General features: G+C 48.0%; 1 protein-coding gene and 1 long non-coding RNA gene across 8 annotated transcripts in view; one reads left to right on the plus strand and one right to left on the minus strand.

Moving 5' to 3' along the window:
* Positions 1-3,132: 3,132 nt before the first annotated feature.
* On the minus strand, positions 3,133-17,137 carry LOC150054926 (uncharacterized). Of its 2 annotated transcripts, none has more exons than XR_016537612.1 (4): positions 17,022-17,137; positions 10,820-10,880; positions 9,668-9,794; positions 3,133-3,309 (listed from the first exon to the last, which is right to left on the minus strand). It is a non-coding gene; the product is annotated as an uncharacterized LOC150054926 (long non-coding RNA). The 2 variants fall into 2 exon arrangements; XR_016537611.1 differs by having other exon boundaries at positions 17,003-17,137.
* Ppp2r5c (protein phosphatase 2 regulatory subunit B'gamma) overlaps positions 17,072-17,653 on the plus strand; it is a 130,735-nt gene continuing 130,153 nt past the window's right edge. For 4 of the 6 annotated variants that reach the window (XM_090344852.1, XM_090344846.1, XM_090344844.1 and 1 more), the window contains exon 1: positions 17,515-17,615. In XM_090344852.1, coding sequence (XP_090200978.1) covers positions 17,589-17,615 — 27 coding nt within the window. In that variant the 5' untranslated portion in view covers positions 17,515-17,588. Of the gene's footprint in view, positions 17,132-17,514; positions 17,616-17,653 lie in introns of those variants that run through there. The other 2 variants (XM_090344851.1, XM_090344847.1) reach the window with 2 other exon arrangements.

Below are 17,653 nucleotides of genomic sequence, written 5' to 3' on the forward strand. Positions count from 1 at the left end.
GTCCTTAGTAAAGCTATGGCAGGAAGAAAGCCAGACTCCCCTTCCTACGTGTCAGAAAGGGCTTGGGCTTCCCTTGACCCAAAGCTGGTTTCCTACCTGTTGTGCTACTGGATGGCCCAGCAGAGTGCTGAGAGCCCTTGCAGGCTGCCCAGGCTTTCCAAACTAGAAAAGAGAGGGGGAACAGGGGGCACTTGGGGCGCAGTTTCAATTATTTTGCCAGTCCTGGGGCTTGAACTCAGGGCCGAGGCACTGTCCTAGGACACTTTTTTGCTGAAGGCTGGCGCCCTGCCACTTGGGCCACAGGACGATTTCTGGCTTTTTCTGAGTATGTGGTACTGAAGAATCAAACCCAGGACTTCGTGTATGCTAGACAAGTACTCTACCACTAGGCTATGCTCCTGGCCCCTCAGTTTCAGTTTTGTTCATAGACGACCAGGGTTATGTCAGGTTCTGGTGGCTCACACCTGTAATCCTAGCTACTCAGGAAACTGAGATCTGAGGATCCCAGTTCAAAGCCAGCCAAGGCAGGAAAGTACATGATCTCCAATGAACCTCCAAAAAAGCCAGAAGTGGAGTTGTGGCTTAAGGAGTATAGCACTAGCCTTGAGTAAAAGAGCTCAGGAACAAAGCTTAGGCCCAGGCCCAGCACCAAAAAAGAAAAAGGAAGAAGGAAGCAAGGAAGCAAGGAAGCAAGGAAGGAAGGAAGGAAATGAGGGAGGGTGGAGAGAGAAAGGCAAGAAGGGAGAGAGAGAGGAAGGGAGGAAGGAAAGAAGGAAGGAAGGAGGAAGGAAGGAGGGAAGGAAGGAAGGAAGGGAGCGAGGAAGGAAGAAAGCAGTATGATTGCTTATTTCTAAAAGGTCAAAGCCTACTCTGTCTGGGGGCTAAGGCCAAGCTCTGCCCTCCTTACACTGCATGATTTTGCAGTGTCTAGTGGCACTGAACTTCCTCACATAGACTCTGATGCCCAGGTACCTGGGTATGACTATAATTCCAGTCCAGTGACACTGAACTTCCTCCCAGTCCCCCCTAAAAAGCCCTTCAATCCCCCCAAGATTATAAATGTTGTATTACCTTGCTTGTGATCTCTAACCAAAACCTTGATCATAGAACTATCCACAGCACAATGTGGAAATGAACTATCCAGGCTCCCTTTGTGGTGGCTGAGAGAAGCCAGAAGCAGCAAGGACTTAACATATACCGGTGTGTGCCTTAGCTGGGGCACTTGAAGTAGAAGTCACAGATAGTAGGACAGACAGTGCAGAAGCCATGTGGGCTTCTCAGTCCCCTGGCTCTGTCCAGGCCAGTCTGGACAGAGTTAGACCACAACCCATAAAAAAGCCACCCATGGCCGGGAGTTTGGCCTAGCACTGGCCTAGCATGCACGAAGGCCCGGGTTCAATTCCTTGGTACCACATACATAGAAAAAGGCCAGAAGTGGTGCTGAGGCTCAAGTGTAGAGCTCTAGCCTTGAGAAAGTCCAAGGACAGTGCTCAGGCCCTGAGCTCAAGCCCAGGACTGGCAAAAAAAAAAAAAAATTTTTTTAAAGCCACCCAATGGTTTGTCAATAGCCAAACCATTGGGTCTCCCAGCTTTTGTGGGGTGTGACAGGGTATTAGAAGCTGGAATTAATTCCCTGCCCCCCTCCTGTAAAAAAGAAAAGCATGGCAGCCTTGAAAGAGAAGTAAAAGGAGGATGTGGAGCAGACTCTGGAGTCCGGCTGTTGAGCTCAAGGTACACTGCGAGGAAGGCCCACCCACACCGGTCCTCACCGGACTGGAGACTAAGGTATCTGTCCTCATTGTGCAGGAAGATTGTCATACAGCAGAAAGACCTCAGACATCACACCCAGCAGACTCAGGTCTAAATGAGCATTTACAAGGTACATGGATGGGGGTCTAAACGACTCAGCTCCCCCAAGGCTTCCTTCAGCCTCATTCTGTATGCATGGTTTTGCACTCCCTTCCTTCCAGGAGCTTCCCAGATTTAACAGCTTAAAGCCTCACAAGACCTGAATCTACTCCTAAGATAGGCAGGGCAGCTACAACATGAGGGTACTAATGGATCCTGGTAGGGTTGATCCAGGCACCAGGAAGACTGAGAACAAGGTATCTCACCCCCATCCAAGCCTCCATGCCTGAGTATTACCCAGCACCAGCATGGCTGCATGGCTGTTGACTCAGTCCCTGGTGGTCTCTCTGAAGCATGAAACTCAAGATCAAAACCACCAGGTCGGGACCAGGAGTTTGGCCTAGAGGTAGAGTGCTTGTCTAGCATGTACAAAGACCCAGGTTCGAATCCTCAGTATCACATACATAGAAAAAAGCCAGAAATGGTGCTGTGACTCAAGTGGTAGGGCTCTAGCCTTGAGAAAACCCAGCAACAGTGCTCAGACCCTGAGCTCAAGCCCAGGACTGGAAAAACAAAAACAAAACAAAAAAAAAAAAACCACCATGTCACAGAGCTACCTTTGCCAGTACATCTTCACAGATTGTGGAAGCAAAGCATTTCAATATTTAGACACTGCTGTTTTCTGATTGGTGCTAGGCTCAAAATAATAAAAATTCAGCATGCAAAAGGAGAAGGCTAGAAACCAGCACGTTTATTATCGCACAGTGTTCCTCCCAGGTAAACACATCTAATAATATCAGCTTAATTAATGAGCACCGCATTGTCTGGAAGGCCTCGGCTCCAAAAATGTTCTGCATTTCTAAGCAGCCGCCACCCACTGGTCTCTAGGAACCCTGACGATAACTAAGTGGGGCAGATGTAATTGTGCATTTAATATGCAACATTATACAAGCATGCTAAGCAGACCATGTGTAAACCACTGGACACAATCACATCCCACCACAAAGCCCCCTCTGCATCCCACTCTAGTTGCTGTAGCAATCACCCCAGCAAGGTGGCTTCAAACAGTGCTAAGTGCTTTACGGCTGGCTGCTCACTTGCATAACTATGTGGGTGCTGCCTCAGCTTGGTCCCCTCACTTAGTACACTTCCTCCTAGCTCGGAACAGGCTCTAAGTCCTAGCACCCTGCGAGAGGCGCTTGATCCCAGCGGTTTCATAGCATTGAGTCTGCCGCAATCGTAGACTTCCCTAGTTCCAAGGGAAAGGAACATAAATCCTACCTGTTGAGCAGATAGCAGCCATGTGGTGGCTCTTGCCTCAAATCCTGGCTACTCAGGAGGTGATACTCTATGGAACAAGGCTTGAAGACAGCCCAGGAAAAGTTGGCACTGACAGAAAAATGCCTGAGCTGTGGTACGGTAGGCGCCTGGGAAGCTGAAGGTGCTGAGAATGAGAAGGACCTGTGGGCACCAGAATCAACACATTGAAATGTGCTCACAATCTACATGACATGTACTAGTATGTTAGAAGAGGCATTTGGAAAGTTTATTGTGTCTGTTATTGTTGTCGTTGTTGTTACTTGCCTTTTCAATTCTTTGGCTGTGAACAAAACTTTCCATTGACTCTCACCAGCAAGTCCTTAACAATTTATGTCCATGCCTGCACACCCCCACCCCACCCCACCCTCAGGAGACCAGGCAAGAGACCTGCATAGCCCTTGGAAAGAGACATGGGATTTAGGAATGAGGAATTCAAGGGTTTCAGATACCAGAAGGAGTAGCAAGGATGGGCTCTCAGTGGTGCCTTTATCCTTCCCAGCTAAGTGGCTCTGCTGGGGATGGCGGACCATTGCAGAACTCTACACATAGCCCCCCGACACCCAGGTGTGAGAGTGCAGCTTTGTCTTTGGAAGCCTTGCAAAGTAGGAGAACAGGCTCTAACAGATACTTTCAAGAAATGCTATTACCCACCTTAACCAGTTAAGGAAATGGACACAATGCTGATACACCCATGTTTGTCTGGCTCCTGACTTGTGTAGAGAGCCTCCCCTCACCCTGGCCCAAGGCATTCATCCTGGCCTATGGGTATGGTGGCCTGGCTGTCACCCAAGTAAATGCTCTTGGGTGAGGGGTAAAAGATAGAAGCTGAGCCAAGCCCTATAAAGGCTTTGCCAAATGCTGCCCAGAACATTGCCTGCCTCCAAACTGTCTGCTTTCCTAATCGGGTACAAGACTGTTGAGAAGACACCGGATCTGCCTTTGTCATCCCTTCCGCACTCAGTGCCCTGCTGGGAAGGGAGGAGAAAGACCAGGCCCAGGCCCTGCACTGAGCTGCACTAGGCAGGTGTGCTCCAGGCTGGCTGCCACGCGGACACCAGCGACTCACCAGCCTCGCCTTCTACAGGGATATGCATGATTCATTGCCTCCCCAGCTGCCGTCACACATGGAAAGTCCTTTCTGCCTCCGATTTCTCACCTCTGGGAAACCTCTCCCAGCAGCCTAGATTCACGACTTTGAACTTTTCCAAGATTTGCACACTAGAGCTTCAGGGAGTGACCTATTTTCTCAGTGTGCTGCTCCCCGTCCCTGCCTTTGAACTCCTAGTCAACCCCTCCCTCCTTTTCCTTCTATTTTAACTGTCCAGCTCTCACGCAAGCTCCCAGTCACATATTTTAGATAGAACCTGAGTACAAAGAATTTTATCCTTGAAAGAAACTGCTCCAATAATCTTGATTTTTACAGAAACTCATCTGGAAGCATCCTTGAGCCTCCTCTGTGACTCCCTTCAGGCATGGCTCGGCATCTCCCCGCTCACTCCTCTACACTGCACATGCAGAGGAGTCCCTGCTGCCCCTGGCTGGTCTGCATGGTTGTAGACAAACCCTGTGGGGCAGAGGAAAAGCACAGGCTCTGAAGAAAAGACCTGACTGGGATTCATCTTCATCCTGTGAAGGTGAGCGGGCCTTCTGCTGTTGAGTTGAATTGTGGCTGTCTTGGCTGCTGGTATCACTGAAGTGACTTCATTTGAGTAGAGGGTCTTTTAGAGAACTAGTAATAGGGTTGGTGTGCCTATAAAAAGGGAAACTTGGGACCCAGAAACAGAGGCACAGCAGGAAGACGATAGGAAAAGACACAGGGACAAGGCCATTACGGAGCTAAAGGGAGACCTGGAACTGACCCTTCCCCACAGCCTCTAGAGCCTACACCTTCATGTTAGACTTCCAGCCTTCTGAACTTTGAGACAACCATTGCCTGTGGTAGAGGTGGAAGTTCAAGTAGCCTGTTTCTGTGGCACTTGGGTGTGGCAATCCTAGAAACAAATCCACCTGTCCTGTTGACTTGCTGAGATGCGATGGGGACTTACACAGAGGAGATGCCATGTGCAACCACTGGGCACATTGTTCTAGGAGTATGTCTGGGTGCAAAGGCTCCCCATGAGTGATATCTGCAAAGTCCCCTATTCGTTTCCTCTCAGGACTCATTCTCCTGGCCTCCTCTGAAGGGAGAGACATCTCAGTTATAGTCCTCATAGAAGGTTATAGACATTATAAGATGCTGGGAAGAAGGTTTTTCAGCACAAAACCAAGAATATCAAGCACATAAATTAAAATGCCATCTCTTCTCTGCACACAGTGAATAATTATAGATGCCAAGTGTCTCCGTGACAATCCGCTGAGCATGCGTCCCCTCTTTGCTTTCATGTTACTTTTCTTTGCTTACCAGGGTCCGAAGAAACTAATGTGACTTAGCGCTGCCCACTAATATAAGAAGAAATTAGTGAGGCTACGCTTTCTAAGCAGGGGAACACATGTTGTATATTCATGTTTATATTCATTCTGAACACATTCAATGAGTGATCTAGGACCAGTAGGAATACAGGAAAGAGCCACTGTACACAGCATAAATGCCATGACCTGACAGTCCTGCTCCACAATTATTTATTGAATGACTCCTAGCACTGCAATAGGCTGGAGTGGAAGAACTAAAACAAGTACCCTGTGTTTTCCTCCACCCAAGGGGATTATAGATTCATGGACAACTGTACAGAAAGGAGGGATCAGGATCATGGCCACTTGACAGATGTGGCACCTGCAGCCAGCATAGAGTGGCAGTCACTTTTCTGAAGTGAGGTTAGGAAAGGGAAGAGGCAAGTGCAGCCTCACCCCGCTCCATGCACTGGGCTAAGTGGACATCTCAGCATAATTAGGCCAGAGACCAGGAGACAGATGGGTGTGCAGCCCACCGGAAGGCAGGCGAGACAAAGACAATGCTTCCTAGTGGTGTTGGGAAGAGTCCTAGAAGCCAAGGAGATGGAAGGCTACAGAAGGATCTGAGGATCATCTGAGGATCCGGAAGCTTGTCAGCAGGTGATGATATAGATGCTGAGAAGACAAGCCCCTGAAGACAAGCCCAGGGAGCAGGGCCAGACTGAGAGGAGGTCAGGCATGCTGATACCCCTGGCTCTCTGAGGAGGGAAATGACATGATATGTATAGCTGTGGGGAAGGTGGTGGCTGACCAGTGAGCAGAGTTGTCAGAGAAAGGAGTGCAGTAAGAAATCACAGAGATCTGAAGTGATTTAGATGACTTTTGGTATTGCATTTCTTTTCCTGGGCAGTAAGATGACCAAATCTTCTACCTAAGGCAGACAGTGGCAGAAAGATCCAGGAGCAAAGTCCAAGGAAAGGCCTTTTGAGGTAACTAAGGGTTATGTCAGGGAAGTCACATTCACCAGCTCACAGACAGAAAGAAGAGACCTGGAAGAGACAGAAGATGGGCGGAGCTGAACACCAAACCTTGACAAGAACCTCATACGGTGCAGGCAGTTGTTTTCTTTTTTTCTGTCCTCTGCAATGGCTTGAGGGGAGCATCTCAGTAGACAGAGACAGAGAATGAGAGAGCAGGGAAGCAAGGGAGCTGTACCTTTACTATAGGTTGAGATTCAACGGTAGCAATCATGTTCTGACCTCCACGGAGAACCTCAGGAGCAGATACAGGTGCCACAACTTTCCCATGGCAGAATCTTAGGAGGCGAAATCCAACTACAGAACTACAGGTGTAGCATAATTGAGTTTCCGCCAATAAGAGAATATGATTAGAAAAAAGGAGAAAGATAGACATAAAGCATACATGATTATTATTTTAGGAGATGGGATTACAAAAGTTTTAGACTTTTTCTTGTTTACTGAGGCTTGCTCAAATTGATGCAATGAATATTTCACTTTTGGAGTTACAGTGTTTTGACAAGATGTATACACGTGTCACAGGTACCTCACATGTGTCAGAATAGATCCAAACAGCAGCTGTGAGCACTGTTACACACATGCTCGCTGTTCTGACAGCGGTGGCAAATGAGGCCGAGAGAAATGAGAACAAGCCAAGTCAACTTTATGCCCAGCCCAAACCACTGTAAAGATGGAAGCTGACATCCAGCCTTCCTCGAGTGCGCAGGAAAATCCATCCCCACCCTTAGCTGGCACAACCCCTAGAAGGTCTAAGTCACATGGTGTGAAGCCTCAGGACACCTTGATCAGATGGCCCTTAAGTGGCAACGCTGTTTCTCAATAGCTTAAATATTTATTTTCTTACCCTACCTCCCCAGACAAACAGTTTCCGACCACTGTAGCTGAAGCAGCCAGCACTCCCTTGCCAGACACTCTGCAATGCCTAACCAGCAATGTCCAAAGAATTCTTTGTAATGTTGAGAATGCTCTGGGTCCTGTGCTGTCCAGCACAGTAGTTATGAGTCACATGTGGCTTCTGAAGTCCTTGAAAAGTGGTATGTGATGTTGAGTAATGAAATTTTACATTTTATTTCATTTTAAGGAATCGATTTGAAAAGTCCACATGGGCAGTGGCTATTGACAGTATAGGCTAACCCCTCACTACCAGTTTTGACTTTCGTAGCATATTGTTATCTAAGATGTGTTTGTTCATGAAGTCATTATCTGTCTCTCCCCAGTAGAATGTAGGTCTGTAAAGGAAGGGATCTGTCCATCTGATCAAAGATATACAAGATTGGGAGTAAATGATGACTGAATATAGGGCAAAAGGCATCTTACCCAAGCCTTCAGTGCAGTAATACTACAAGGTCTTATATTTATTGCCCAATATGCCTTGTCACCAAAGCACCCCCCAAAACCCATTTCTTAATCTGATTGACAGATGAGGAGTAACCCCTAAGTGGATGCCTGAGCACACACGTAGCACCAACTTCTGTGAAGAAGCAGGTAATACCATGACACCTGACCTGGTAGTAGAGATATCTACCAGGTAAGGGACGTGTTGATGTGTCGTGTGGATGTGCTGGACAAATGGGTGATTCCTTTCCTATGTGGAGCCGGACCATGTGAGATTCCACACACCAGCTAGAATGGTGCACAACTTCAAACTTAGGAATTATTTCTGGAGTCTTCTATGTAGTATCTTCAGACTATGGAATGTCAAACTGCAGATACAGGGAGACTAGGGAGACTGCTGTGTAAGGGAGCCAGCTGGTGGTCTGAGCAGCAACTTAGGATAGACCCTGAAACAAAAGGTCAGGTGAGTCCACAGGGACTGAGCGATTAAGAGAACAAGGTAGAAAGTTATAGGAGTACATTAGGAAAAGAACCAGAAAGCATGGGGACCAAGAGAGACTACATTGGCCCTGACCAAGCCCAAATTTTGAAGGACAAGGGTAAGAGGAGAGATAGAGTTAAGAAGACAGGGAAACCAGCAAGTCAAGGGTCTTATAAAACCTTACGTTCACTGGGACTGTGGGAGAGGGAGGGGGACAGAAAAGTGCAGACCCTTCCATGGGGTGGGGTTAAGAAGTGAAAGAAGTGGGTGTGGAGGAGTGGCTCAACAGGGAGGCTAGAGGAAACATGCAAGCTGGGTGCAGGTGAGCAGAATTTGGGAGTCCAGGAGAATCAACAGGCAAGCAGGGTGGTGCTGAGGACACGGGGCCCACCTACAAACTGCTGCATCTGCTGAAGGAAGTTCTGACTGTTGCTTAATTAATACTTGTGTTCCAGTCCCTCTGGCCTCCTTCTCACCATGTGACGCTCTGTGGTCTCCATGCCATTCTCCATGAAGCAGAACTGATGGTCCTCCTGAATTTGCACTCTCAATCTTCAAAACTGTGATCAAAATTAGATCGGCCAGGAGTTTGGCCTAGTGGTAGAGTGCTTGACTAGCATGCATGAAGACCCGGGTGTGATTCCTCAGTACCACATGCGTAGAACAAAGTTGTATATGGTGCTGAGGCTTAGGTGATAAGGGTCTAGCCTTGATAAAGTCCAAGGACAGTGCTCAGACCCTGAGCTCGAGCCCAGGACTGGCAAAAAAAAAAAAAACCAACAACTATGAGTTAAATATATCTTTTCTTTATAAAGTAGCCAGCCCCAGGTATTATGTTACAGCAACAAAAACAGAACACAAAACAAAGGCAGAAAGACAAATTTCTTCTGAAACACTGCACACAGAATTGGTATCCACTAGCATCTTACACCTCAAGGCGCACATGCTGTGGTCCAGGGTGTGGCTGCAGGCTAGAGTGGTTAGGGCTCTGAAGATTCCCTTCCCATGTGGCTCCCAGAAGCTTCTCAAGACTTAGAGGGCTCTGGAGGGACAGGTGAAAAAAGGTGGATGGCTACGAAGTAGGCCTCATATTTGTGCATGATTCTCTACATTGATACTCTGCCCTTCCATAAAAGTCACAGCTGCGAGGCCCTATGCACACTTCTAGACATGCAACTGCCCCATTTTTATTAAGTGTAAATGCATTTACCATGAAATCAAACTTATTCATAAGCCTTTGGTACAATCTAGCACATACCTGAACTGGTAGTAAATCTTTATCTTCTGACTGTGAACTGTACATCTAGAAATCCCAATCTCAGGTGGGCCAAGTTGGGTAGATCAAGGCTAATATCCAGTATTTTTATTGTTGTCCTTTAGTTTTTCTGTTTAACAAGAAATCAATGTAATCAAACAATGGTAACAAACTATGATAATCAAGTAATCAAACTTTAACAATTCTGGTAAGGAGTTTAAAATTTTTTCTAAAAAAAATCACATATAAAAAGCATACATGGGGGGCCAGGAGTTTGGTAGAGTGGTAGAGTGGTAGAGTGCTTGCCTAGCATGCACGAAGACCGGGGTTTGATTCCTTGGTACCACATACTTATAAAAAGCCAGAAGTGGTGCTGAGGCTCAAGTGGTAGAGTTCTAGCCTTGAGAAAAATCCAAGGACAGTGCTCAGGCCCTGAGCTCAAGCCCAGGACTGGCAAAAAAAAAAACCAAAGCATACATGGTATTAGAAATATAAACACAGCTACACACATAAAAATTTATGACTCTATAGGCATAATGTTTTATTACATATATTAATATGTATCTATGACATACAAACCCTCAGCCAAAATTTAATTATGTTCTAAAATCTAAGTGCCAGTGATTATATATAGAGATTCCCTTTTTGAATACATGTTAAATATGTCATTTGAAATATGATGTAAAAATCAATGTTAATAAATCCTTTAAATAAAAAAGCATATCACCTTCCAAAGTGATGTACTTTCCTCCGAAAGGGAAATGTTTTCGATGTAAAAGTTGTAACATTCATTGTAAAAGGATAACTTCATGGAAATCAAAAGCCTGGCAACATAGAAAAACCAGCATTAGAGGGATATTCTTGGGAATTCTAACAAGCATTTAAAGCTTCCTCAAATTCTGAAAAATTTAAGAGGAAAGACTTCCAAATTTATTCCATAAGATTAGGATGATATCAAAGCTAGACAAAAGCAGTATAAGAGAGAAAAGGTGGGAGAACCCTATAAACCTATTTATCTCTGATAAAACAGTATAACAGTGTTCGACAAAGTACTAACAAATAAAATGCAATAACACATTCAGCTGATTATCTATCATGCCAAGTAGGATTTATTTTTGGAATGCAAAGATGGTTCAACATGCAAAAATTACTTACTGGTTACATTAGCAAAATTAAGGTGATATAGAAAGGACATCTGGCACAATTCAGCACACTTCTGTGGGGAAAAAAAAAGTCAATAAACTTGAGTTGGAAGGAAACTACTTCAACATAATAAAGTTTATATATGAAAACCAATGGCTAATATAGTCAATAATAAATGTCTCAACGATTTCACTTAGTGCTAACAGCACCCACATCCAACTGTGACATGCTGACTGTCCCCTATAGAGGGACAATATTGCCCCTATATGGTAGCCATACATTTAGAGGGTTTGGGCTCTCAGAGTCTACATACAGTGCTAGACCAATTCCAACCTTTCCTTCTTCCACAGTTCAGATTAGTTTCTACTACAAAGCCACTCCCATTCTTTTTAAACCCAGCTCCCTGTCCCAGAGCAAGACATCCAGGGAACGCTGCCTCACTAGGCTCCCAGCCCTCAAGGACAGGTGGCTCAGGGCTCAGGACAAAAGAGCACGGGTCACAGAAATGGGAGAAGGGAGGGAAGCTGCTACTTTTCCCTTGCTACTGGGCATCACGTGGACAATGGCTCATACCAGGCTACCCCACCATTCATTAACTTATTTCCAACTGGATCCTTTTGATGGAACATCTGTTTCCTGTCTGTTAAGACCAATAACCCCAAACTAAAATTCAAGTGGGCATGGTGGTTTACACCTACAATCTCAGCATGCAGAAGGCTGAGGTAGGAGGATTATGAGCGTGAGGCCAGTTGGGGCTGCATATTGAGTTTCAGGCCTGTCTGCACTACATAATGAGTTCCTGTCTCAAAAAAATAAAAGCAAGCAAGAAAAGACAAGTGAAGTCAGCATGTGATTCTGCTGTGGTTGTTCAGCAGGCCTACTCCCCCAGCAGTCTTCTGCTGCCCCTCTCAATGTGCCCTCTTCTCTCAGAGACCCTGTAATCTAGATCTCTAATGCTCTTAAGGTTATTTCTGTCCCTTCTTCCCTCCTCCCCTGGACTCAAGGATTTCAAAAAGAAAAAGGGACTGCATTTCATCCTATCCACTTGATAACCATTTTTTTTTTGCACTTTCCATTTGTCGAGCAGGATTCAAATTTTTTTTTTGCCAGTCCTGGGCTTAAGCTCAGGGCCTGACCACTGTCCTTGGCTTTTTCTCAAGGCTAGAGCTCCACCACTTGAGCCTCAGCACCACTTCTGGCATTTTCATACGTATGTGGTACCGAGGAATTGAACCCGGGTCTTCGTGCATGCCAGGCAAGCACTTTAACCACTAGGCCCCACTCCCAGTTCCTGGATTCAAAAATGTTTTAATGTAAATCCTTAACCTTGTAGTTCTAGAAGTCCATGGACTTCTCCCCTTCAGTTCACATGGGATTGGCCTCGTAGCCGGTTCCTCCAGCTCTGGAAGGTTTTCATACCGCGCTGCAGAGCAACTGGCTCGTGGTGGTTATCAGGGCTCTTCAGGGCCAACCCAAAGCCTTGCCTAGCCTGACGGTCGCGAAGTGTCCTGGCCCTTAAAAGTAAAATTTTGGGTTTTCCTTCATGCTCCTCAAAACTAAATGATATCTCACACCAAATTATTGTCTACTTGTTGACAACTAAACTCACTGAGCACGTGTTATGTGCCAGGCTATGGGATCTACACAATTTATACATGGACAATTTAAATGTACTCTCACTTAAATCTACTCTTGAGCCTGCAGGCCACTTTGTGTGGAGAAAGTTGGGTATGTGAGGGCCGGGAGTTTGGCCTAGTTGTAGAGTGCTTGCCAAGCATGCACAAAGACCCAGATTCGATTCCTCAGTACCACAGACTAGAAAAAAGTCAGAAGTGGTGCTGAGGCTCAAGTGGTAGAGCTCTAGCCTTGAGAAAGAAAAAAAAGAAAGTTGGGTATGTAAATAAATATATCCAGATTCAGGTTTTTTTGTTTGTTTTTTGTGGGTCATGGGGCTTGAACTTGGCCTAGGTGCTGTCCCTGAGCTCTTCAGCTCAAGGCTACCACCCTATCCTCGAGCCAAGCCTCACTTGCCTTTTCTAGAAGTTAATTGGAGATAAGCGTCTCAGGTCCTTTTGTGCCCAGGCTGCCTTTAAACCTTGATCCTCAGATCTCACCCTCCTGAGTAGCTAGGATTACAGGTGTGAGCCACCATGCCCGGTCAGATTCAGTTTTTAAAGAAGACTAATAAGTGGTGCTGTGGTTCAAGTGGTAGAGTGCTAGCCATGAACTGAAGAGCTCAAAGAGCTCAAAGTGTTCAAGCCCAGAGTTCAAGACCCTCGACTGACCAAAAAAAAAAAAAAAAAATAGAGGGGCCATGAGTTTGGCCTAGTGGTAGAGTGCTTGCCTAGCATGAACAAAGACCTGGGTCTGATTCCTCGGTACCATATACATAGGAAAAAAAAACAAAAAACAAAAACAGAAGTGGTGCTGTGACTCAAGTGGTAGAGCTCTAGCCTTGAGAGAGCCAAAGGACAGTGCTCAGGCCCTGAGTTCAAGGCCCAGGACTAGCAAAAAAAAATAGAATTACTTAAAGCCAGAGAATTACTTTAAGCTGAGTATGATGGCTCATGCCCGCAATCGTAGCTACTCAGGAGGCTAAGATCTAAGGATCGCAGTTCAAAGCCAGCCTGGGCAGGAAAATCCATGAGACTCTTATCTCCAATTAATCACTAGAAAACCAGAAGTGGTGCTGTGGCTCAAGTGGTAGAGGGCTAGCTTTGAGCTAAAGAGCTCAGCGACAATGCCCAGGCCCAAAGTTCAAATCCAACAACTGACCAAAAAAAAAAAAAAAAGACTGAAAGACTTTTCAAAGAAAGGTCATGTATGCCCTAAAAGGTGGTAGATGAGCTGAACTGGTTTGGCCTTGAAGAAGTTCCTGTTCAATCAATGCAACTCCTGGCTAGAAGTGGAGACTGGGAGTTTGAGAGGGGCTGGTGACAGACAGAAGGTGACTACAGCAACACCACAAGGCTAGAGGAGATAACAGCTTTAAGGCAGAAGGTAGAAATTCGAAAACTAGTCCGGGATGTCAGGTCAAACCACAGTAAGGGGCAAGCAGTATCATCAGTTCCAGTGAGGTATTAACAGAGTGCCTATACAGGAACCCCACCTCTTCAGAATCTCAGCTGAAAATCCAAGCAGTGAGATTGCCTCGACACTCACTGGATGTAGCTGGGCATAAGAGACATGATAGAGGGGCCGGGAGTTTGGCCTAGTGGTTAAAGTGCTTGCCTAGCATGCATGAAGACCCGGGTTTGATTCCTTGGTACCACATACATAGAAAAAAGCCAGAAGTGGTGCTGAGGCTCAAGCGGTAGAGCTCTAGCCTTGAGAAAGGACAGTGCTCAGGCCCTGAGCTCAAGCCCAGGACTGGCAAAAAAAAAAAAAAAGAGACATGACAGAGACATGTCCATGGCATTCTGGTACCCTCCCTGGAAGCCAGGAGAGAAGGTATCCTGGGACAGGAAGGCCCAAGCTGCAATGCATCTGGCAGAGAAAATTCATAGTCAGAACAGACCTTAGGCAGGGCCTCAAGTGCCATGGGTACCTAAGAGAGGAGACACTGGGAAGAGAAGTGGCAGAGGCTGAGTCTGGCTAAGGGCCAAGGTGGAGAACCTCAGCCACTGTGTGGCTGTTTGGGCTCCCTGAGAACCTTTCTAGTCTCCCAGAAAGATCCCAGGCGCAAAAATAAAGTGATACCTCAGCCATTTCTCCTGAGCTAGACATGGACAAAGTATGTCCATTACTAGGGACATTTTCAAAGAAGTCTCAGTATTGTACACATAACTCAACATGCTGGATTAAAATCTTTCTGTACAATTATTTAAAGCTAACTAATGGGGAAATAAAGTGCCTCAGAAGAGCAAGGATTGTAGCAAAGAAGTTTTGTGTGAGATGGTTTTACGAACACAGGAGCCAGGGCCATCCCAGAAGAGGTGACCCTCAGGCATGTAGGTACACACACACACACACACACACACACACACACACACACACACGTGTTTTCATGAACTCAGACTGTCTCTGTATCCCCTCAGGCACATAGGTTCACACACACACACATACACACACACGTTCACGTGAACTCACAGACCATCTCTGTATCCCCTTTGGTATCCCATTCTAAAACCTTCTTTTGAGAGCAAGAGCTGTATCTACATTCAACATTCCTTTGAAGGCCACAAACAGGATACAATGTCCTCAGGGAGAGGCAACTGTCAGTTCATACAATCATAGGATGGCTCCTTCTAATGTGGACAAATGGAAACCAGTTCAATAGAGGTACCCTCATGTCAGGTGATGGTGTAGTCAGACTTCTCCGGTTACTATGGTTTCAAGGTCACTGGGTAGAAACTAGGCAGTTTGTCTGGTATCTTTTCTGTGCTTTTTCTCAAACTCAAAGTGACCTGATAAATCCCTAATGACCTGCAACTAGACCTCTGCTATATTGTTGTTCAACTTATATTTTGGAAACAAGGCTCAAACACAATGTCCCGGACAGAAATCATCATGCTGCCAAGAAAATTTGCTCTCTACAGGCTTTCCTTCCTCATCATTCACTGTATTGCCCAAACTACCCACAGGAGCACTAGCTTTTTAGTCTATGATCCTGGCTCTCTCCGCCTCTCTCAGCCCACCTGCCATCCATGGTCCGCCCCTGCTACTGTCATGCATGAAGGCAGGCACTGGACCATCCCCTCCACATTTTTCACACTTCAGCTACAGATGTTTTCGAAAATGTAGAGGCAATCACTTTTCCAAATGAATAGTCTTCAGTGCCCCTAAAATACACTTGAAAACAAGTCCAATTACTTGCCAACCCATACCTGTCTTAATCAAGAGCCTTTGTTCCTTCCATCTCTCTGGCCACCACAAAGCATCCTAGGCAGAGTCCTTCAGTTGCAAGCCTGACATCCTAATCTCAGTCCTTGCAAACTTCTCTTGTTTCATGACCTAGTAGTGGGTTTTCTGTTCCCACTCCAGCCTTGCACTGCATGAGGACAAAGGCACTGTTCACTGTGGGACTTCTTGTAGTATGCTTTGCATACAGAAGGCATCCAAAAAATGTCTATAGAAGCCAGGTAATGGTGACTCACACCTGTAATTCTAGCTAGTCAAGAAGCTGAATCTGAGGATCAAGGTCCAAAGCCAGCCCAGGCAGAAAAGTCCAAGAGTCTTCTTACTTGCAAGTAACTATCCCAAAAAGCCAGAAGTGGAGCTATTGCTCAAGTGGCAGAGCACTAGCATTGAGGAAAAAAAAAAAAGCTTAGGGATTGCACCCAGACCCCAAGTTCAAGCTCCAGATCTGGCTACTCACATCCTTCATTCTACCTGATGCATTGCTACACTCTACGATGACTTTAATTAGCACCTCCAATCTTCAGGGGCCCTAGACAGACTGCAAAAGCGTTGTATTAAACAGCGACGTCTTTTCCCTGGGGAAACTCGACTCCCCAGCGAAGTGAGAGAAGTAGGTGGTCGTCACGATGAAACCATCAAACCACGTGAAAGAATAAAGGTGAACAACTGTACTTGTGCTGTTCAGTACACACTATGTCGAAAATGAACTGTGTAACTTGTGGGCAAGAACAGAAAGGGGAGAGCGAAGGAAGGGGGTGACACTGTCCAAAACAAATTTTAAGTGCTCTTTATCTGACCAATGAAACGGTAATTCCTCTGTAAAACACCTTAGTAATCACAATAAAATTATAAAGAAAAAAAAAAAACAATCAGCCCCGAGGCCAGCGTGCTGGGATGGGCGGAGCCTCGGGGAGGAGCCTGGGGCGGGGCCTACCCCAGAGGAGGCAGGCTCGCTGCGGGACGGGAGGGCGGAGCCAGCCCGGGAGGCGGAGCCAGCCCGGGAGGCGGAGCCAGCCCGGGAGGCGGAGCCAGCCCGGGAGGCGGAGCCAGCCCGGGAGGCGGAGCCAGCCCGGGAGGCGGAGCCAGCCCGGGAGGCGGAGCCAGCCCGGGAGGCGGGGCTTGGCGTGGCCCTGCGAAACCGCCGCTCGCGCGGCTCCCGGGCCTCCTCGGCCCCCACGTGCACTGCGCACGAGTGCCCCGGTTCTGCAAGAGCCGCCTCCGTGAGGGGCGAGGCCGGGAAGTCACCCTTCGCATACCGCCGGCCGCCTAAGTTGCTACCATACGTTTCAGACGTGCGTCCGGCACGCCTCACTCGTCCCCTGCCCTGACACACACCTCCACCGCGGCCACGGACCTGTCACCTAAGTCGCAGCCACAGGCCTCCTCAGACGCCTCGCTGCCCACCGCTGGCCCGCCGCCCTCAGAACCCAGCGGCAGAAGCCGGCGCCGGCGGAGCAACGAGAAGTGGGTGGGGACTGGCCGCGCAGGGGGCGTGGTGGCGCCGCGGAGCGTTAGGGCACGTGGGGGCACGCCGACCAATGGTGGAGCGCCGTTGAGGGCGGAGGGGCGGGGCGAGGGCGGCGTGGGGGCGGTGCGGGCCGGGGCCTGGCGCGGGGGCGGGGCCTGCGCAGGGGAGGGGCGGGCCAGGGGAGGGGCGGAGAGACGCCGCCGCCGCTGCCGCCGCCGCCGCCGCCGCCGCCGCGGCTGCCGCAGCCTCTGGGAGCCTGGAAAAGGGGAAGCGAGAGCGAGCGAGCGATTCAGTTCCCGGGCGGCGGCGGCGGCGGCAGCGGCGGCAGCGGCGGCGGCGGCGGCGGCCGGGGAGGCGGCGCGACGGCCGGGGTGGGGGCGCTGCTGCGGCGGGGGCAGGCGGCGGCGGCGGCGGCGGCGGCGGCAGGGGCGGCGGCGGCGGTCCGCACCAGCCATGCCGAATAAAAACAAGAAGGAGAAAGTGAGTCCCGGCCCGGGCCACCGGGGCGGGGGGCGGGG

This window comes from Megascapheus bottae, chromosome 14, assembly GCF_031878675.1.
Source record: "Megascapheus bottae isolate mThoBot1 chromosome 14, mThoBot2.hap1, whole genome shotgun sequence".
Classification (NCBI taxonomy): Eukaryota; Metazoa; Chordata; class Mammalia; order Rodentia; family Geomyidae; genus Megascapheus; species Megascapheus bottae.